The sequence below is a fragment of the Tachysurus fulvidraco genome, chromosome 14 (genome assembly GCF_022655615.1).
Source record: "Tachysurus fulvidraco isolate hzauxx_2018 chromosome 14, HZAU_PFXX_2.0, whole genome shotgun sequence".
In the NCBI taxonomy this organism is placed as follows: Eukaryota; Metazoa; Chordata; class Actinopteri; order Siluriformes; family Bagridae; genus Tachysurus; species Tachysurus fulvidraco.
Window position 1 is genome coordinate 15,217,647 of NC_062531.1, and position 22,305 is coordinate 15,239,951.

General features: G+C 38.0%; 1 protein-coding gene across 2 annotated transcripts in view; it reads right to left on the minus strand.

The window, feature by feature from the left end:
• Positions 1-3,425: 3,425 nt before the first annotated feature.
• Positions 3,426-22,305, minus strand: part of gcn1 (GCN1 activator of EIF2AK4) — a 50,998-nt gene continuing 32,118 nt past the window's right edge. The window contains exons 40-58 of one of the 2 annotated variants that reach the window (XM_027166880.2): positions 21,196-21,334; positions 19,643-19,839; positions 17,064-17,206; positions 14,625-14,742; positions 13,445-13,660; positions 12,740-12,904; positions 12,483-12,644; positions 11,598-11,690; positions 11,272-11,415; positions 10,788-11,057; positions 10,515-10,625; positions 10,203-10,433; positions 9,860-10,053; positions 9,533-9,647; positions 8,771-8,867; positions 8,020-8,168; positions 6,843-6,953; positions 4,288-4,509; positions 3,426-3,882 (exon numbers count right to left, since the gene is read on the minus strand). In XM_027166880.2, the coding sequence (XP_027022681.2) occupies positions 3,757-3,882; positions 4,288-4,509; positions 6,843-6,953; positions 8,020-8,168; positions 8,771-8,867; positions 9,533-9,647; positions 9,860-10,053; positions 10,203-10,433; positions 10,515-10,625; positions 10,788-11,057; positions 11,272-11,415; positions 11,598-11,690; positions 12,483-12,644; positions 12,740-12,904; positions 13,445-13,660; positions 14,625-14,742; positions 17,064-17,206; positions 19,643-19,839; positions 21,196-21,334 (3,003 nt within the window). In that variant the 3' untranslated portion in view covers positions 3,426-3,756. Of the gene's footprint in view, positions 3,883-4,287; positions 4,510-6,842; positions 6,954-8,019; positions 8,169-8,770; positions 8,868-9,532; positions 9,648-9,859; positions 10,054-10,202; positions 10,434-10,514; positions 10,629-10,787; positions 11,058-11,271; positions 11,416-11,597; positions 11,691-12,482; positions 12,645-12,739; positions 12,905-13,444; positions 13,661-14,624; positions 14,743-17,063; positions 17,207-19,642; positions 19,840-21,195; positions 21,335-22,305 lie in introns of both variants that reach the window. The other variant, XM_027166879.2, reaches the window with a different exon arrangement.

Below are 22,305 nucleotides of genomic sequence, written 5' to 3' on the forward strand. Positions count from 1 at the left end.
CTTCCTGTTGGGCGGAGCTCATAGTTTAGAGCGCGAAACTTGTTCGGGTCCATGAGATCCTATATGCATACCAACTCTCATACATGTGCGTACATAATTGCCCGATCTGTGCACAAATGTTTGTTTTTGCATTATAGGGGGTGCTACAGAGCCCCCCTGCCACGCCCGTATTCCAGCCTTTGCCCAAGCCTAGCGTCGCCCGACTCTGACGTGTGTGCCAAATTTCAAGAGTTTTCGAGCATGTTAAGGGACCCCAATTGGCCAATATGTGCAAAAATAAGTAAATAAATTAAATTAAATTAAATTAAATAATAATAAACCCGAGCAAAAACAATAGGGCTTCGCACCAGTTGGTGCTCAGGCCCTAAATATAGAGTAACTGCTATATCAGGGACAAGATTAACAAATAGTTGGTTTCTTTTTGCTCCATCACTGAAAGTGGGTCATAAAGAAGCCACAACTTTTCAGGTTTCAACTATTTCCCAAGACTTGAAATGGGAGTACAACATAAACTCCATCATCAAAAGCGCCCAGCACACACAGATGTACTTACTACGTCAACTAAGAAAGTATTGTCCAAGTAAGGACTGTTGATGCAGTTCTACACTGCAGTCATTGAATCTGTCCTGTGCACATCCATCACCATCTGGTTTGGAGCAGCAACAAAACAGGACAGGAACAGACTACAACGCACAGTAAAAACAGCAGAAAAGATTATTGGTGCCCACCCCCAAATGACTTGTACCATACAAGAACCAGGAACTGGGCAGGAAAAATCACCACTGACCCTTTACACCCTGGACACAACCTTTTTCAGCTCCTCCCTTCTGGAAGAAGCTACAGAACTTTGTTTAAAAAAACTGCCAGACACAGGAACAATTTCTTTCCCCAGGCCCCTTATCACCCTGATTAACAACTCACCATAATTATATTCCCTGCTTCATATCTAAGTACAGCATTATCAGTACTGTCAATCACCACATCATCTGTATATGTTACACACACTACTGCTGCTGCATATTGTACAAAAAGCGTAATATTGCACAATACTGTTATTTGCACTACCATGCACTCTCACACTTTATGTACATAACTGATCAGTCATATATTCTGTATTCATATTTAACTCTCATACTGTCCATATTGCCTCACATCGGCTGTATTGTCTTGTATAGTCTGTTTTGTCTTGTCTAGTCCAAGCTAAATGTATAGTTTGTGTAGTGTTACTTATGTCTTACTTTTGAGAGTCACAAACAGCTGAAACCAAATTCAAATTCCTTGGGTAGTAAACATATAATAAATAGTTGTAATACTCCAGCCCGATGACGCTTGAGACACAGGCTCCCTGTGACCCGAGGTAGTTCGGATAAAGCGGTAGAAAATGAGTGAGAGAGTGTGTAATACTCCAAGCTGTATAAACTTGAATGCTTATTGGATTTAATGCATATCAGGTGATGTGTGTTTGTGTAACGAGGGAGGGTGTGGCCTAAGGAGATCAACACATTATATCAAGGTGTGTGCATAATTTTTGGGCAGATTCTTCTCCTCAGAAAGAATGGGCCAAAAAAGAGATTTAACTGACTCTGAAGTCAAAAATTGTAAAAAGTCTTTCAGAGGGATGCAGCACTCGAAATATCTAAGATTTTGGGGCGTGATCACAGAACCATCAAACGTTTTGTTGCAAATAGTCAACAGGGTCACAAGAAACATGTCGAGAAGAAAGATGCCGCCAAAGATTTGAGCAGAATCAAACATGACGCAACCAGGAACCCATTATCCTCCAGTGCTGCCATATTCCACAACTGCAACCTACTGTACCTGGAGTGTCAAGAAGTAGGAGGTGTTCAGTTCTCAGAGACATGGCCAAGGTAAGAAAGGCGTGATCACCTCTAAGAAAGGCCCGACCACCTCTGAACAAGACACAAAGGTTGAAACGTCAAGAATGGGCCAAGAAATATCTGAAGACAGATTTTTCAAAGGTTTTGTGGACAATGAGATGAGGGTGACTCTTGACAGACCAGATGGATGGACCCATGGTTGGACCACTAATGGAAACGGAGCTCCACTTTGACTCAGACAGCAGCAAGGTGGGGTTCTGGTATGGGCAGGTATTATTAAAGATGAGCTAGTTGGACCTTTTCGAATTAAAAATGGACTCAAAATCAAGTCCCAGACCTACTGCCAATTTTTAGAAGAAGCGTTCTTCAAGCAGTGGTACAAGAAAAGGTCTGCATCTTTCAAGACAACCTTTTTATGCAAGATAATGCTCCATCACATGCTTCAAAGTACTCCACTGCATGGCTGGCCAGTAAAGGCCTTAAAGATGAAGACCTAATGACATGGCCCCCCTTCTTCCCCTGACTTAAACCCTATTGAGAACCTTTGGGCCCTTCTTAAGCAGGACATTTACAGTGAAGGTAAACAGTACACCTCTCTGAACAGTGTCTGGGAGGCTGTGGTTGTGACTGCACAAAAAGATCAAGAAACTGACTAACTCCTTGAATGTAAGGCTTGTGACAGTTATTGAAAAGAAGGGTGGCTATATTGGTCACTGAGTTTTTTTTTTTGTTTTTTTTTATTTCAGAACCTTTTTTGTAAATAGTTTGTTTATTATTCTCACTTTAACAGGTGAAAATAAGTGAGACAGAAATCTTTCATTTAGTTGCATAATTAACACTAATAGTTGCCTAATAATGGTGTGCCTATAGATATTCTCATAAGAAAGCCAAAACTTCACTTTTACTACTTAAATGTTCAAGTTTGAGGGTTTAACATTTTGAATTGACCAAGAGCACTGTAGTTGTACACTAACAGTTCACATACTTGTTTCCTGAGATTTATCAGTATCTTAAGCTTCTACTCGATTAAAAAAACACTTTTGATAAACTGCCTTTTCATTCTGATAGCTTTTCCTAAACTGTACACTGAACTAGTTCTACATGGATAACTGCAGATTTTCAACTGATTTGTGCAATTAATAGTGGATCATAATGATACAAATGTACTTTGCATAAACACTGGTACTTAGGAGATACGTTTGGAAGAAAGTTGTGTGACAAATTTTGTTTAACTTCTGTTCATGTTCTGTAAAGCTGCTTTGAGGCGAAGCCCATTGTAAAAAGCGCTATACAAATAAACTTGAATTGAATTGAACAAATACTTGGGTCCTTTTGTGACTAAGTGGAACTAAGCAGGATTGCAACTAACATTATATCCAGCCCATCATAAGTTAATATTGTTGCAACTACTACCCAAATATCACCACCAATTTGGCTCCCACTCATAGATTGGCTATGACAGTGTCAGGATGCAACTTGCAATCTGCTAATGATAAACAATTTTTCTGCAACTCAGATCCTGGAAGAAGAATGTTTTATTTTTTGGGAGTCAAAAAAAGTAATAAATCATGATTTAAAAGTATTAAATCATTTTTTCTCCTTTTATTTTTATAACCACTATCAATGGATACAGTGCTGATTAAAAATAATCAGTGTCTTATTCTTCAGGTTGCATCACTCAACATACAGTACAGACTCAATGAATAGCACAGCAATGCTGAAAATGCATGATAAAATAAGATTATAAAGCAAAACAGAATGAAAGAACACTGGTGATCATCCAATAAAAAACAAAACTGGGCATCAGAAGTATGTTACCATTTGATAAGCGAGACTTAACATAATTGATAGCCATGTGGCACTTTCATATCTTCTATTAAATGAGAATGGACCATCTTGAAAAGATGATTTTGGCAAATCATGTGAGGATGGTGTCATCGATTTCTTCACAGGAGTCAGGCAGACCCGAGATCTTCTTCAGCGATCGACGGTAACATTCAGACAATAGCTCATTACTGGCCGAGTCCAAGATGGCACTGATATTCTGAAATAAAAATGCAAAGATATGAACAAGGATGCATTAATGAAATATTAGTGAAATTCCAGTTAGAAATCTGGAACTTTTAGAAATGTCCATCAACTACAACTGGTAGTTGATGAGCTTCAACGGTATACTAGTCTACAAAATGGTATGAAAATATAGTACACCATCAGGGGTGCACACTATTTAGCAAATGACAGTAGCTGGCTAGTTAAAATATTTAAACCCTAATTTTAGCAGGTGAAAGGGGTGTCAACAGGTGAAATTCAGAAGAAACTGAAATACCTTTGTGAAAATCTCTTGATAAGCACTTTTTGAATTTGTGAAATCTGTATTCAATGTTCTTAAGTTCAAAGCATGCATTAAAAATGAACGGATTAAACCTCACTAGTCTTTTATGAAAAGTACCTGCATGACGGTATCTCCTTGGCGAAGGTGTAGCAGGTTGACGATTGTGTGTTCACTCTGAGCACGGACACTGGTGTTTTTGTCTTTGGTGTTGTCCAGCAAGGCTTTGATAATTGGTTTGATCAGACTGGGGTCCATCACTGGGGTGTCTGCCTCCTTCCATACCCACCACAGCACTTGCTCTGTCACCAGGCGGATATCACTCGACTGATTCTGTAGACTCTAGAGGGCAACCCATAGAGGAGAGCTCATATTTACAGCTTTCAGTATTTGTGTCATAATCCTTGCACAACAATCTGTCACTATCTGATACCAGGTACTATTTTATCCCTTTTCTCCGCAGATGGGAGTAATTGCAATATTATAGGATATATTTGGCCGATGTCACAAACAATGCAGACTGATGCATACCACCTACCTAAACATTATTGCAGAACAAGTACACCCCTATACATACAGTGTCCCTTGGAAGGTTGTGAACCCTTCAGAAATTATAATCTCTGTGTAAATGTGACCCAAATTATAATCAGATTTTCTGAAATCAGAAGTTCTAAAAGTAAACAAAGTTAAAACAATCAAACAAATGATACAAGATTATACATAATTTAATTATTGAGAAATCTGATCCAGCATTACATATCTGTGACTTGCAAAAGTATGTGAAACTTTGCTTTCAGTATCTGTTGTAAGCCCTTGTGCAGTAAGTAAAGTTACCAGTAACTTTTGATCCGTCCTGCACAACAGCTTAGAAGAATTTTATTCCATTACTCAGTACAGATCAGCTTCAACACTTGGATTTTGTTGGGTGTCCTCACATGAACTGCTTTCTTCAGGTCCTTCCACAATTTGTTTTGGATTTTTTTTTGTTTCACAGACGGTATAAGGTTCTTCTGCTGTAATTCAGTATTTTCCTTTCTCCAGAAATAATGCTTCTCATTTTAAAATAAAGTTTTACTTATTCCTCCACAAATGATTTTTCCAATAGTCCTCTGATTTGGCTTGATCTTTAGCAAACTTCATTGGAAGCTATTCTTTTTGGAGAGTAGTGGCTTTCTCTTTGAAACTCTACCTTGCACTCCAAAGTTGTTCAGTGCTCACCTGATGACTCATGGACATTAACATAAGCCAAAGTAAAAGAGGCCTTTAGTTGCTTATAAGTTACTCTGTATTCATTTCTGACCCAGCAGACTAGAACGTCTTGCTTTTGTGTCCAAGTTCTTAAGAGAGGATTTTGTGACCAATGAGCAACAATAACTTTTTCTGAAGTCCTCAGAAATCTCTATTGTTTTTGAAGTGATCCCCTTCCACAAACACAGGTCATTAACATCAGACTTTGATACATCTCAGTTCTTTAGATAAAGTAGGACACTCATGGAAACCTGATTGTCACCTCATTGACTGAAATCAGACAGATTCTAATTTTACCTTGAAATTAAGTACTAAACCTAGAGGTTCACATACTTTTGCTGCTCACAGATGTATAATATTTGAATAAAAAATTAGCAAGTATAATATAATTTTTTGATCTGCTTGATTGGGTTCTCTTTGTATGCTTTTGTGACGAGTGAAAATATGATGCTGTTTTGTTTCATATTTATGCAGAAATTGAAATATAGATATAGAGATATAGAAATTTGAAATTAAAATTTGAAATTATTTGTAAAGATACAAATATAGAAATTTGTAAAGGATTCACAAACTTTCAAGCAACACGGTATATAGAAAAAACGCCCAAAGTAGATTGATTGAGCTCTGAAAGTCTTGGGACTCATGACCTTGTCACCGGTTTCCTGGTTGACCTTTGTTGGACCACTTTTGGTAGTTACTAATCCACTGCACACCCGGAACACCACTACAAAGTCTGCTGTTTTGAAGATACTTTAACAGTTGTCTAAACATCACAGTTTGGCCAAAATAATAAATGTAAAACTGTGGTTAATGAAGCTTTTTATGAACTTTACATTTCAGAACATGCATATATTTCAGTGCATGCAGAAATAAAGATACCGTGTTAAAATATATTATATAACACATGAGGCATTATAATGTCCAGTTTAATCCTATCTTGCAATTTCAATCGGCTTTCTTCTAATAAAAGGCTAATAAACACATAGTGGAGGTCAAAACAAAGCACAAATACTACTAAACAGAAACAGTTAAAACACCTCCAAAATGCTTTCAGTGAGAATTCACTTGGCTTATAATCATTTATTGCAAGGTTTCTCATGTTTTTCCCCCAGAAAAATACCAGTTTGCCGTAACCTACATGAAACACATTACATGCAATTATAAATACTTTTGTCATGTGTGACTGTTTGTACATGACATCCTGATGTGCACAAGTAGTACTATGTGCCCTAAATGGAGAGTTTTTTTAATAGAACACAATGATAAAATTTTCTGCATCACATTACATTAATCAACAACCAATGTATTACAGCAGAATACCAAAGTTCTGGGAAAGAGAATGATCTATGACAATAAAACAAGAGTAAAAATTTTTATTTTAATGCATTTTAAATGTATTTTAAATTAATGCAGTCTGTAGCACTAACCTTGACTAACTGAGTGATAAAACGAGGTGGGACAGCATTTTCTCCAGCTGATCTGAGCTGGTGTCTCATGAGGTAACCCATTGCCCTGATTCCACTGCAAGCAATGGGAATCTAAAGTACCACCACCACACAAGAAACACAAGGAAAAGAAAAGAAGAAACAGACAATAAATATGTTCTACATGTGTTAGTGATCATTACATTGGTCAAATACAATTTCCATTATTTCGAGTGTAGAATTTATTTGGATATGAAAAACTATTACTATTGTCATTTATATTTAGCTAAAAAGTAACAAAAAAATGAATTACTCAAAGCAGAAGCAATACTAATGAATAACAAACTAAATCAAACAGAACACTTAAAATACCTAATATCATATGGTAGCATGTAACAAGACTAGAAAAATAACTTTAGTCATAAAACTGTTTTTAAATTAAATCATTATTTTATATCTACATTTCTGGCATTTAGCAGACACTCTTAAACAGAGTGACTTACAATTAATTTCAATTTAATTTATACAACTGAGCAATTGAGGGTTGTTAAGGGCCATTCTCAGGGGCCCGGCAGTGGCAGCTTGGTCGACCTGAGATTTGAACTCATGACTTTCCGGTTCAGTAGTAAAACACATTAACCACTAGGCTACCACATATTATATTTTATTGTATATTAAAATAAACAAAACAAGTTGTGTGTAAATTATATTCTGATTTATTTCATATACAGAGGTGTGAAAAAGTGTTTGCCCCTTCCTTATTTAAAATTTTTTTTGCACGTTTTTCACACTTTGATGTTTCAGTATTAGGTTTTTTTCACACAGGGCCATATAGGTTTGGATTTTGTTTTCACTTAATAATAAAAACCTTCATTTAAAAAACTGCATGTTGTGTTTACTCGTGTTATCTTTGACTAATATTTCAATTTGTTTGATGATCTGAAACATTAGTGTGTCAAACATGCAAAAAAAAAAAATAAATCAGTAAGGGGACAAACACTTTTACACCGCTGGATATTCTAAATAATGGATAATTTAATAATTAGAAACAACTGAATAATAGATATAAGGCAAATTATATCACTAGTTGTTCATTCTTTTCAGTATCATACTATTGCAGAATTATTACTATATCTTAGCAAAATACACCATGTAGAAACGAATTTTAGCAAGACATTACTCTGTCTGAAGTGGCGCTGGATAGTATGACATCCAGTACAGTGGAGCTATACTCAGGTGAGCACAGCCGATCCGGTGTCGACTTTATCGCTATTGCAAGAGCCATGCTGCGGCCATGGCGCACCATCCAGTCCACTCCTGACACATCCGCTATGAGAGATTTCACATCAATCAGTACAAATGTCTAACATATAGAGAGAAGTAAAGTGTTGCTTAAATTTAGCACAATTTTGCATTAACTGAAAAATTTATTCTGCCATATTCATTGAATAACCTTCCATTCTGCAAATGTAATGTTTGCTCCTTCTGACTCTAAAAGGCTATATGACCTAATGCAATATAATATAGTGCTTTCTTTAATGGATCAAGTAAACTGTGGGTCTTTTCTTTATTTCTGGGAGGCCTTGGGTAAAAATGGAAAGTACTAAAGAAAAAAAATTTAAATGACAATTTCAAAACTGCCAGCTTATATAACAGTATATTTTGCATACGAGATTTCAATTCAATTCATAAAGGAACAAGGTGCCAAAAAAGGAAAATAATTTGTATTTTAGGGGATAGTAGTGAGTAGGAAAACAGAGAAGTGTGGCTCATGAAGAAAAACTAAACTAAACAGTTACTGAATACAGTATTTTTTTTCTTAACATTATCATTGCAATCATATCATTAACATATAAACGCTTCACTATCTTAACTGTTTGCCTTATACACGAGCATAGACACCCAATGTGTCTCTGTTTGTTGGCTCTTACCAATGACATGCTGTTCTAGAACAGTTCTAAGGTCTTCGTCAGACAGGAAAGCACATAACACACCAACACACCCAGCAGAAGCCATCCGAGTGGCATCCTAGACACACACAAGAACCTTTAATACTGAAACTAAAGTTTAAAAATGTTAAGTGGTTTGTCACCACAAAGATAATACAATTAATATTAAATAGTTCACAAAAATCCTTCAAGATCAGTACACTGGGTTTTACACTGAAATGTCAAATATGCATTTGCCTTTGTGATGATAGATTTATTTATTGCAATACTACTATACTATTACCTCTCTATGTAGCTAGTGACCCACTGTTGTTGCTGACAGTATTATTATGCATGCCAGGATTATTATATAATTTTAAATTGTAATTGTACTTTTTCCATCCATCTTATTCCTACTAAAATTTGCTTTAAAAAATAACATTGTGCTTGGTCTGTACAATTTTGCTATAATCAATATTAACATTTATCACCACACATTTTGAAACAAAAGATAAATAAAAAAGAAATCATGCAGTTACCACATTAAATACTCTGCTACCTTTGAAGTGAACTGTATAGCCAAGGATAATCAATGCCGAATTGTGCTGAAAATCTTTTTTGAAGATTCATCTTCATATTCCCAGGTCGGGCAAACTAGGCTGGTTATTTACTTGGATAACATTGTTATCTACTATTTTTAAATCAACTTAAAGTAGTAAAATCAGTGATAATACACAGACTAAAGGTTACAGAAGATTGCCATACCTCATCATGATCTAGCATGCCTAGCAACATGGTGGTCATAGTCTTCTTGATGGCAGGGTCAACTTTTGCTCCAGCACCTTGAATGACAAATCTAAGGGCTTGCAGCATGGTCTCCCTGCATCACATACCAGATCTTTAGGAAGGGAATAGCTTCTAACACAAGCAACATTTTTAATCCAAACATGCAGCTCTATGAATTTTTAATTATTAAGCTAAATCTTCCCATTTTAAAAGTTTGAATCATGGAATTTGAGTATTTTAGTAAAATACTGTATCAGTGTAACCAATTTCCTTGCTAAACAAAGTTATAAGTAGACTGCAGTGCACCTGATGCCCGAGTCCTCAGCATTACGAATGGCTGAGAGCTGCTCTGTAAATAGTGGATCCACTTTTGTGTGTATAGAAACAAGTTGTCCTAGAGCCTCAGCTGCCCTTAGCCTCACAGGCCTGCTCGTGTCTTGTAGGGCCTTCAGAAATGTGGTCTGGAGCTGTGGAAGGAACGGCTTCAGTGCTAAACCCACCTAGAGAGAGCAACATATGAAATAATTTAATTTATATAGTGATTTGAACAATATTTATACTACACAATATCTAATTCAATTTTCAGATAAATTCCTCAATTTACTGCAGGTCCATGGAACTGCAGCATAAATACATGGCAAAGCAGAACCTTGCGAAGCAGAAGAGTCAGTGTCTCAAGCAGAGCTGTCTTCACAGTCCAGGCAAAACGATCTCCAAGTATACGAATGAGTGGCCCAGTGATATTGACTACAGAGGGCCGCAGAGCCTCAGCAGAGGTAAGCTTGATGACAGCACCCAACGCACGTGCTGCTTCTTCCTTCTGGTCTGGACTTCCCGTCAGCACTCCCTCTCTCAGAACAGGTAGAATACATGTCACTCCCTGAGGCAGAAAAGAAAATAGTGAGACTCCAATAGTTAAAACTTAAAATATGACCCAAAACATAAGTAATATTGTCTGTACCTTTTTGGGCAGACAGAAGCCAGGCAGATGTTCACCCTTGACCTCTGCTGCCGCTGAACGGATATCTCTGTGCAACTCATCGATCAGGGCCAGCTGACTCCCAGCATCCAGCTTCTGCATACAAGTGTGTGTGTTTACATATATACATCAGGTAAAAATAAATTCTTTCCAGCCATCTTTAAGCAGGAGACAGGAAATTTCTGAGCAAGGACACAGCAACTAGTTATTATAAATAAGAAATGATGAAGGAAGAACTGGCTTTATCTTTCACACCTTGGTGATGGAGTTGATGGTGTCCCAGCTCTGATGGAGCACCTCAGGGTTGGGGTCATTGAGCAGGCGCACAAGGCCAGAAAGCAGTGTGCGGGTGTGAGTACTGTAGTCAAGTCTGGTTCGGGAAAAGTAGGAATTTAATATGGTAACAGATGCTTGCCTAAGACCAGCATCTACACCACGTGTTGCCTCCAGTAGGTCCTCAATGATGATCCGCTGACCCACTTCATCTTCTACGGACAAAATCACAGTCTGGCAGTTGCTTAATTCCTGTACAGGAGTGAATAGATCAACAATTCTTATATATTACAAAATTATGTATAAATTATGCAGCTTTATATAATCTAGACCTAATTGTTAAGAACAAAACAAGTAAGAGAAATGTGTCATGGTTTTCATTCCAACTAAAATTGTAGCAGTACAATAAAGTAAAATGACTTGATTGCCTTGCAGAGCAGTGAAGATTTTAATGTAGTGAAGGTACCTGAGATCCCTCCTCAGTGCCTAGCTTTCCTTTGAGGGATGAGAGCAAAGCAGGCAGAATTACACCTAGGTGACGTGTCAGAGCATCACCTGTCACAGCAGACAGGAAGGCCAGCACACGTGTATTCACTGGGGCAGCAGTCAGCTACAAACAAGGAAAAAGTGAGATAAGAAAAAAAACTGAATCAAGGACCTAAAGCTAAGCAGGAAGGATAAACCACATTATTATTTTTTTGTTGTGAATGATAGAGAAATCAGTCAGGTTTTATGACAGACGGTGTTAATGAATGAGTAATAAAGGGACAAGATAATGGAAGGAACGTCAACCTTGGGCACCAGGTAAGGCAGCACTGATCGACTCTTCACAGCCATAACTTGCTTCAGCCCATCCAAAGCAAACTCAGCAGTATCTGAATCCTCCTGCAAATGAAGCAACATGATTTAATATTTCTTAACAGGATGGACATTCTAATCAAGCACTGAAAAATATAAGGGGAAAATCTCTAACAGTGCCTAATTACATCTTTACAAAAAAAAAAAATCTTTACATTATACATCAATTTGGGAAAAGCTAGCTGGTGAGTGGGAATTTGCAAATGATCAATCACTAAATCTACTAACCATGGCGGGTCAAATTGTTGCTTCCATGTCCTTCCTCCATCTTTATCAAAATGTTACTCATGCTATGTCACTGGACACCTGAACACACTCACATAAATGAGTGATAATTGTCTTGTGTTCTTTGAGTGTGTCTCACTTAAAGAACAAGGCTAGTTTTTATTATCTTAGCCATCTATGGCTGGGAGTCTGTGGCAGAATCAGGATTTCACATTCTGCCAAACAGTTTTTTGTTTTATTATCTATTCTGATATGTAAGTATAAAAGAATGTTCCAGACTTTAGTACTAAGATGCAGTCAATATATTTTCCTTGTTAAGTAAATTAGGATACCTACTTTATTAAGGGAGAATTTAAAACGTAATAGCAAACATGTTTTTCAGCTTTAATTTTATATCTGATTTTCAGTGGCTCAAAAGAGTTCATACACTGATAGTGTTTGTTGATGCAGTCTTTCAATTGATTAAACATGAATCAAACTGAAAGCTCAATTGTGTTTTCAACCATAGACAAATAAGTGGCAACAGAAATATAAAGAAAAGGAATATAAAAGATGGGTTCAAAATAGACATAAAAAGCTGAGTTTTGTTCTCACAAGCTGTTTAAGCAGAGCAGGGAGGATGTCATCCAGTGCTTGGTGGCCAATTGTGACGTGTAGCTGTTCAAAGGTTTTAGCTGCAGCCTCACGCACGTCCTCTAACGGGTCACACAGAGCTTTACGCACTGTAGGCACTAGGGATTCAGAGAACACCAGCACCTGTTGGATACACAAACATAAATGAAATATAGCTAAACACTTAAAATAAACACACTAAATCTTAAACATCAGAATGGCAGGGATAAGCAACATACAGCATCTTTGCTGGTGGATTTCATAATTTCGCTGAGGCCGATGCACACACCCTGCCTCTCGTCACTCTTCTCAGAGCGCAACCCCTCCTCGAGAATAGGGATGATTTCCGGAAGGATCTTTTCCCCAAGTTTCCTCACCAAATCCCCTAGAGTACGAGCTGCAATCTGGCAAAGGACAAAGTGCATTTTTGAAGTATGTCAACAAGGACAAGCAAGTAATTTCTCAGAATCCAATTTATTGGTCAACACACTTGGCACAGACAAGGAATTTGGTTACAGCTGTTTGTGACTCTCAAAAGTCATAAATAACGCTAAACTATACAAGACAATGCAGACGATGCGATACAATATAGACAGAATGAGTATTAAATATGAATATAGAATATGAACGATCAGTTATGTACATAGTGTGGGAGTGCCATATTGTGCAATATTATGCTTTTGTACAATATATAGCAGCAGTAGTGTGTGTAATATATACAGATGATTTCTAGTTAGATTTGTGTGTATTTACAGAATCTAGAGAAAACACTGGTGACTACGGACTATAGAACTTTCATTAAAATTTAGATATTTTAAAATGAACAAAATATAATTTGACCTTTTTTTTTTTTAAACAATTCAATTAAGCAATCAATTACCATCACTGTATACAATTTAAGACCTTAAAATTAAAAAATTAAAAAATTAATTTTGTGTGTATACCGTTCTCTTGTCAGGGCAGGTAGAAGCCAAGAAGCCCAGCAGCAGGGAAAAGAGTGTAGGCAGGATTTCTCGAAGTGTACGCGGAGTGTTAGATACTACAATCTTCCAGACATGCAAGGAGGCCTGTCTCACCACAAGCTGCGTGTCTGAGCGGCCCATATAGAGGCCAGAGAGCACACGGTTTCTTCGCTCAACTCCCAGTGCACCAATAATGGCCTAGGTAATACAAACATTTTACTAAACACTTAAGGCATTATTGATGAAAAACAGACCACAACATTTCAACTCTAAAGTCAGTGCTTTTTAATAGTTAATGAGTTAAAGCAGTTTCTTTAAGCTTTCATATAAGAGGACTGTCTTTGGAAAATAAGTTGTTTCTCTGTAATACAACAACCTGCTTTCCAACAACATCGTTTTAATTTGAAAAGAGCAAAAAGAGAGGGACTGACTTATACAAGTTGGAGAACGAAGGAGAAAAACTTGGTTTTCAACCACAATAGTTTAACAGCATGGTGTAGGACCCCCTTTTACAGCCAATACAGTACCATGGGTCCAACATGGTCCTCGAGAATGGTTCTGTAGTCCTTGGCAGTGAAGAACCAATCTATCAAAAGGATGTGGTTGGTCCTTCGTGGTGGTATGCCAACATTACCCTCAACACCATGGCTCTCAATACACCAAAGACTTGCCATTTTTCATCGTTTGTATTCTGTCTTCCTTTGTGCTGTGTATACTGTAATATTTTATGTACAGCTGTGCTACTGCTCTGTTAATTTATCCTTTACACTGTGCTCTTCTCTCATGAACATGAAATCTGAAAAGATTTTCCAACACGCCTCATACATATTGGTGTGAAGCCTCCAACACTGTATTGTTTCAGTTGCCTTGCCTAATCTAGTATAGGTGCTATAATGTCTAGGTACTATAGTGTAAGTGACTTAACTCGGGAAACAAATTCACCAGCTATACCCACATTGATAGGAATATTAATTTGTAACTGTTGAGCAACATTAATAAGTAAATGCATGATATATTTTGAAATATTAAATTCTCTACAAAATCATTGGAAAATAACTCGAAAATAAGGTTTGAAGTGAACCTTAATTGCTAATAGAGTAAATACAGACAAATGTTTACCTTTCTTTAAAGAATATTTACTCATCTGGCACAATGTATATACCTTGTTGGACTGTGCTGTCCCGAAGTTGTCATCCTCTGAAGCGGTCTCTGTTGTCATCTTCCCTGAAACCCCAGAAATGTGGAAGAGCAGATCTCCTAGCAACTGCACTGAACTAAACCTAAGAGCAGAGATATTTTATATATTTGGCATATATGCATGTGTTATACAGTTAGCCCCCCAGGAATTTTGGAACATTTTCCTAAAGATCATTCCAATGTTTGCAGCATTGATAAAACTTGATGTAATCAAACATTCACCAGTGCTATTTAGTAGCTTTTGGTACATTTTAGAATATAAAATACATTTTTAGGCTTGCTTTATATCAAATATAGTGAAAATGGGGTGGTCAAAAATATTAACCCCATGTGAATTTTCGCTTTCAAAACACACCTTAATTAAGCTTTCAAAATACACCTCTGCAGTCAATTGGCTTCCTAACAACACCTGGGCATTCAATCAGCACAAAAGGACTCCAAGGAGCAGGGCACTTGATCACATTATTGGGCGAGACTACTTTTACTCACCATGCCAAACAGAGGAAGACACCGGAAATCAGTCTTGAGCTCAGAAAGAAGATAATGGAGGCTCATGATAATGGGGAAGGGTATACTGCCATTTCCAAGTGTTTCACAGTGTCTAAAACCGCTGTGCGTTGCATCATTGCCAAGTACAAGGAGACAAATTCTGTAAGAAACAAACCTGGGTGTGGTCGTAAGCACAAGATTTCAAGAACTCTGGAGAGGAAAATAGTCAGAGATGTCAGCAAGATGCCCAGACATCTGCCAAGATGACCTGGCCTCTTCTGGAGTTGATGTTTCAAGGAATACAGTTGTGAGGGCTCTTCATCGTGGTGGGCTTCAGGGCCATCGTCCCAGAAGAACCCCTTTACTCAAAAAAGCGGCACATCACAGCCAGACTGAAGTTTGCCCGTGAACATATGAAAGGTAAAGATGAGTTTTGGGAGTCCGTGCTTTGGTCTGATGAGACTAAACTGGAACTGTTTGGGCACATGGATGTTGCTTATGTTTGGCAAAGAAAGGGTGAGGCCCTTCAACCCTAAGAACACAGTTCCCACAGTTAAACATGGTGGTGAGAGCATCATGCTGTGGGGCTGTTTTGCAGCTTCAGGCACAGGGAGCCTTGTTCGGGTGCATGGCATCATCAAAAATGAAAATTATGTTGACATTTTGAGGGATAATATGCAGAAATCTGCTCGTAGTCTAACCTTAGGTCATCGCTGGGGCTTTCAATAAGACAATGATCCAAAGCATACATCGTAATTGGTCCAACAGTTCCTGAAGGATACCAAAACCAAGGGTCCTGGAGTGGTCTGCACAGAGCCCAGACCTCAATCCTATTGAGAATCTGGCGAGTGCTCAAAGTGAATGTCCATGCTCGGAAACCACGCAATTTGGACCAGCTGGAGCAATTTGCAATGAAAGAATGGGCTAAAATCACTCAGGAGACCTGTGCCAACCTAGTAAAGAACTACTCTAAGAGGTTTTTGTCAGTTGTGGCTCAGAAAGGGTACACTATTGACGACCAGGGGGCTAATAATTTTGGACGTTTCATTTTTGCTCTTTCTTGTTTCAACTCACTATTTCAACTAAATATGCTAATCAAACTTAGTGGACATTTTGTCTGTTATTTTGGAAACAAATACACTATAAAACACTTCTTGTTAATGGTCATTTCCATGGAGAAATCAAGAGTTTTGTCTAATTTCATAAGGGGGCTAATAATTTTGGCCTCAACTGTATCTTTACTATAGCCAAAGACCTCTCCGGCATAATAGTTTCTGTCATTATCATAACTGATATTGATATTTGCACTCTGGATGATGCTGCCAAAGATAAAGATTCAAAATTCAAAATTTCTTAGAAGGTAACAAAATAATTGTTTAGCTTTCCCTGTTGTGACTCATAATTCTGCTGTTAGGATGTGCTGCATCAGACAGCCACATTAGCTGCAAGTTTATGGTATCAGCACCTGTATTGTTTGGATTCAGTATACTGTAACATTTTTGTCCCCCGCTCATTGACCATCTGAATATTAATATACTGGAAAATGCTCCCTTACATCAGACATTGAAGAGTTGGGAAATCTGTATCAGTAGTTTACAACACAGTGTACTGAAAAGCATATTTATTGCCCTGTGCATTTATTTTCTTGCACTCATCTCACACTGTGTATTTGCAATTTATGTAGTCTTGCATACTGTTGCGTTGCACTACGGTCCTGGAAAAATATAATTTGAGGAATGACAAAAACCCACTTGACAAAAAGATTGAGGTCCTACAATGAGTTCAAGACAAAATAAAATTGGTCTTATATAATCATTATATTTACATATTCATTAAATAATCACCCCCCCCCCCCCCCCCCCCAAAAAAAAAAAAAAAAACACCACTTTTTAATGTTAATGAAACAGTCCTCTACCTGATCCTCCAGAGGTCATCAAACAAGCCTTGTTCAAGCTCAGGCAGCAGAAGGGCAATGGCTGTCTCTGCATACATACTGATGATGCGCTGACCTGCTCTCAGTGCTGTGTCTCTTACATACTCATTCTCATCAGCCAGAGCCTGACAAAATCAGAGACAGACAGAGAGAGAGAGAATAAAGTATGTCTAAAAGCTTGTTAACCCTTAAAAACTTTTTGTATCTCACAATGTTTGCATAAATAACAGAAGTGAGTAGACCCTGTGCACTCATTAAATGCCAAAAGATTCAAGAATGTATGACTTTACAGTTTTACTTCCAGGTTGAAGAGCAGGATATTTGTTCTTATAATAATAAAAACCAACAGTTTATATTTACTGTAAAATTATTGCACATTTCATTTTTGATGACAGGCATGGAAAATACAATTGTTTCACAAATGTTTGGATAGATTTTCAAACTTTCATGTAATAGAAAGGTGTTTTATGGGATTCAGCTGGGTTATAGTTCTTATTTTATCTTCTTTAGAAATTGCATGATTTTGGCAGCATGCTTCATCATTCTGGAATATTCCTCTTCTGCTAATTTTCTAAGTTGCTGGAGACTGGGAGCAATATTGTTGTCCAGTATATTTAGTATATCCTCAGGCATTCATGGCGCCAACTTTAAATGTCATCCGCCCAACATCGTTTGCACTCATGCAGCCCATTTCATTACATTCCCACTGTCCGTTTCACTTCATTTTGACTTTCACTGTCAAGACTAGGTGTTGACTGTGGTAGTCCTGGGCAAATTCAAGCTAAACATGTTAGGCCCAATCTAATTAGCCTGGTCTCCTCTGACCAGTGAATGTGCTCCCAAAACACCAGGCTTATTTTTTATTTATTTATTTTGTGTGTGTGTGTGTGTTTTTGTGCCAAAATAAGTTTAAGCAAGAGATTTTTCTTTTTCTTAGATAATATCGATAGAGTGTCACAGAAGTGTTAATGCGCAGTGATAACCCCGTGCTAAATCTGAAGCACTTCCCCTTCTGTTTTTCCAGAGTTAGAGTGAGTAACACATCCATGGTGTTATTTAGGAGGACATCTACTGCAACTCAATTCAGTGGTACTATGATCTGTTCTATACATTCTGATTACTGCGGAATTGACTAACAGAATTCCCTGTATGATTTTCTATCTTTTGCCTCTTTTAGACCGGAAAGAAGCGGGTGCTGGTTCAGAGCAAGCACTAGTGCTGGTTCAAAGTTGGTTCCACTGGCGAACCTTCTTAGAACCGGTTTGCCTTTCCACCGGCTAGAGAGCCATCACAGGGCCGAGTGTGACGTCACTGTATACGTGTCAAGTGTCCCAGCAACGTTTGAGTAGCAGCGGCAAACACAAACACAACAACAATGGCGGATGTTGCTTTACTGTTAATGCTCATGGCTTTGCGAACCTACATTGGCATCCAAACGCGGCGAATAAAATGTGTACGTGCAGCTCCATGTAATCTGTATAAACGGAGGTTGTAATCGATAAAGTACATAACGTTATTTTATCGTTAACACAGAAAAAATTTTTGCCTTAGCATGTAGCTAACTACTATCATGTGTGCTGATAATGTATCAGCACACATGATAGTAGTAGTAAAGTAAAAGTGTATTAAACATTAGTATACTTAAGGTACATTATCAAATGCGCTAACAGTAGCCTCGCCCCCAGCTCCTGACGCAAGCAGTTCTTAAGTCTAGACCAGCAACGTTTTGGTGCTACTTAAGAACCACTTTTCCTGGTTCGGAGCCGGTGCTTTGGCGGTCGAAACAGAAAGAACTGGTTCTAAACCAGCACTCGAACTGCCTCGGTGGAAAAGGGGCATTTGTAAAGTCTCAAATCAGATTTTGCAATACCTCTGGCCATTCCATTTCATGTGGAGCCATGATGTTGACATGAAGACAGATAGCCATAGGTCCAAAGGTTTCTGGTGTTCACAAGTAATTTTATAACCAATTTCATGCAATTATTCTAACTAAATTCTCAATTTTTGTTTCAGTGATTTTCTAAATCTTGTGCCTTGTGAGGGTGTGATCCAACATGTTTTTCCACTTTTGCTGCATATATTTTCATTATAGTCTTTCCAAAGTATTTGTTTTTGATTGTTGAACTATCAACTTAGAAATAATGCAATTGCTAAAAGTTGGTACAATTTTGAATCAACATTTAAATGATTTTGTTCAGATGTATACTCACATTTTTTATACTGTAACACACAATATGTTCCTAATGCATCAGTGGAGTTACAGTTTCCTGAGAAGCTCTTGTGTATTTTATAAATAGAATTTGGCTAACTGACCAGATATGTTCAGTATTATAAAGGAAATAATGTCTTTTTATTTATATATATATATATATATATATATATATATATATATATATATATATATATATATATATATATATATATTAAAGAAATGGGTTACTATAGAAAGAAATATACTATAAAGTGGAACAAAATACAAAGGAAAAATCTAAGAATGCAGACATTTTCTTTGGAAAGCACAAGCTTGGAAAAGAAATAGACTGGACAATAAAGCTCTATACCTTGAGGATACAGGGAATAATTGGTCCTACATAAGGAGTGAACCTTTCACCAAAGGTCAGTGGAAGGTAGATGAACATCATGATGTAGCCATCGCGCACATGAGAAGCAATGTCCACTTTGCTTGCTGTTTGGACAACATCAGGCATCAGTTTGTCCAGCTTCTCAACACCTAACCCAGCCATCACCTCTGCAAGACCTAGAAGAGAGGAAACTTATCAGCTTCTTTACTACACTCAAGGTTGCTTTACAACACAATAAGAATATGACTAATAATGCACCAAGGAATGCAATTTTATTGAGTCAGGTGAAATCATACTGATTTGATTTTAAGAGCAGATTGATTACTATAAAAGGACAGAAGAATGCTTCCAATGATTGTGTTCTTGTTAGCAATGGTTACCTCCAACGACTTGACAGCTATCATTTCAAAATGGCCTCAAATGCAAGGAAATTGCCAAAAAGAATAATGCACCTGAAAGAACCATATACTGGACCATCAAAAACTTCAAGGAATTGAAGAAGGGGCAAGAATGTCCCAAGGTGTCCAGCAAGGACTGTCTCCTCCAGTGCAGAGATTGCTCAGAAATGGGTGTGCGCAGGTGGGTGAGAATGCATCTGCACGCACAGCGAGATGAGAGAAGAAAGTGTGAACGCTATCATGAGTTCCGTGTCATTCCAACAGTGAAGCATCCTGAGACCATGAATATGGGAGGGTTGCTTTTTAACCAAGGCAGTGGGATCGCTCATATTTCTGCCCAAAAACTCTGCCATGAATAAAGAATGGTATCAAAACATTCTGCAAGAGCAACCTCTCCCAACAATCCAGGAGCAATTGAGTGATGATCCGTGCATTTTCCAGCATGATGGAGTATCATATCACAAGACAAGTGTGATAACGAAATGGCTCAAAGATCATTATGTTGATCATAGAGAACCTGTGGTCAATCCTCAAAAGGTGAGTGTGAAAAGCCCACAAATTGTGACCAACTCCAACTTGCACCAATAAGGCAAGAATGGAGCGCCATTAATCAGGATTTTGCACAGAATCTAATATCCAGTATGCCAGAGCAAATTGTAAATGTTATGAAGAAGAGTCAACACTGTAAATATTGACTATTTGCATATCTTAAATATTTTTGCCAATAAAAGCCTTTAAACCTTATGAAATGCGTATCACTGTGTACCATAAAAACATGTCGAAAAATAACAAAAATACTGAAGCAGCAAACTTTGCAAAACACAAAATTTATAAATCACTGTCAAAACTGTTTTCCATGACTATGTTATTATATAGACTGGATTCAAAATGAGCTATTTCTAGAAGATCGGGTACTTTTTATCACCAACTGTGGCCAGAAACACCTATTTATTCAGCATCAAGGTGAAAAAAGAAATGCAGCAAACAGGAGCAATATGGTTTACAATAACTCACCAAAGATAATTAAATCAATAACACAAAAAGGGGAACCATACAAAGTTTTTTTTAATTCAGTGACCATATTTTGTTCAAAGATCTTTCCTCTTATGTTGATCCCAGGTTTGCTGTTCTCACCCTGTGCTGCTCCGGAGCGATCCACAGAGCTCTGTTCAGATGCTAGAGTCTCCATCAGCCAAGGCAGCAGATCATCAAAGCACGACTCACCCATGCCTTTGACCATAGCGCCAAGAGCTTTTGCAGACACTGTCCGCACCTTCCAGGGCAGAAAAGATAAGTCTTAAAGGTGTTTAATTACTTATACAAATATTACGATTGAAATTACTAGGCAACACTTGTATTCCTATATGTATATATAAATGGGTTTCAGATGGTGATGTGTACAAACAAAGCGGCCCTCCTCTCACCACAATATTTCCCATCCCAAAAAAGCCACACCCATCCAGCCACAAGGACTACCGGCAAGTTGCACGGACCCTGATCATTATGAAGTGCTTCAAGTGACTGGTCATACAGCACATAAAATTCATTTTTACTCCCGCCCACGACTCGTTCCAGGTTGCATACAGAACAAACAGATCCATTGGGGATGACATCTCAGCCACCCTCCATCCAGCTCTTACATGCCTGGACACCAAAGACTCCTAATTGGTCTTGGATCTTAGTTCAGCATTTAACATGACCATCCCCCAGCAGCTAATAAACAAACTGAGACACCTGGGACTCAACTCCCTTCACTGTAACTTGGTACTGGACTTTTTAAGAGAGAGACCACGGAAAGTACGGGTAGGCAGAAAAACATCTAAGATCGCCACGCTAAGCACATGGGCACCACAAGGGTGCTCAGCCCACTTCTCTTCACCCTGCTAACCCATGACTGTGTACCCAGCTACAGTACCAACCACATCGTCAAGTTTGCAGATGACACTGCAAAGTGTAGACTCCAACAACAATGAGGCCATCTACGGGAGCGAGGTGAGCCGACTGGTCCAGTGGTGCAATGACAACAACCTCTTCCTCAAAATTGGGAAGACCAAAGAAAAAAGTCATTGACTTCAGAAGAGGACCTCCACAGCACTCAACACTATCCATCAACGGTGCAGCAGTGGAGAGAGTGAGCAGCACCAAGTTCCAAGGGATGCTGATCTCTGAGGACCTCTTCTGGGTGACAAACACCATATAGCTGGCCAAAAAAGCTCAGTCACGCTTCTACTTCCTCCGCAAACT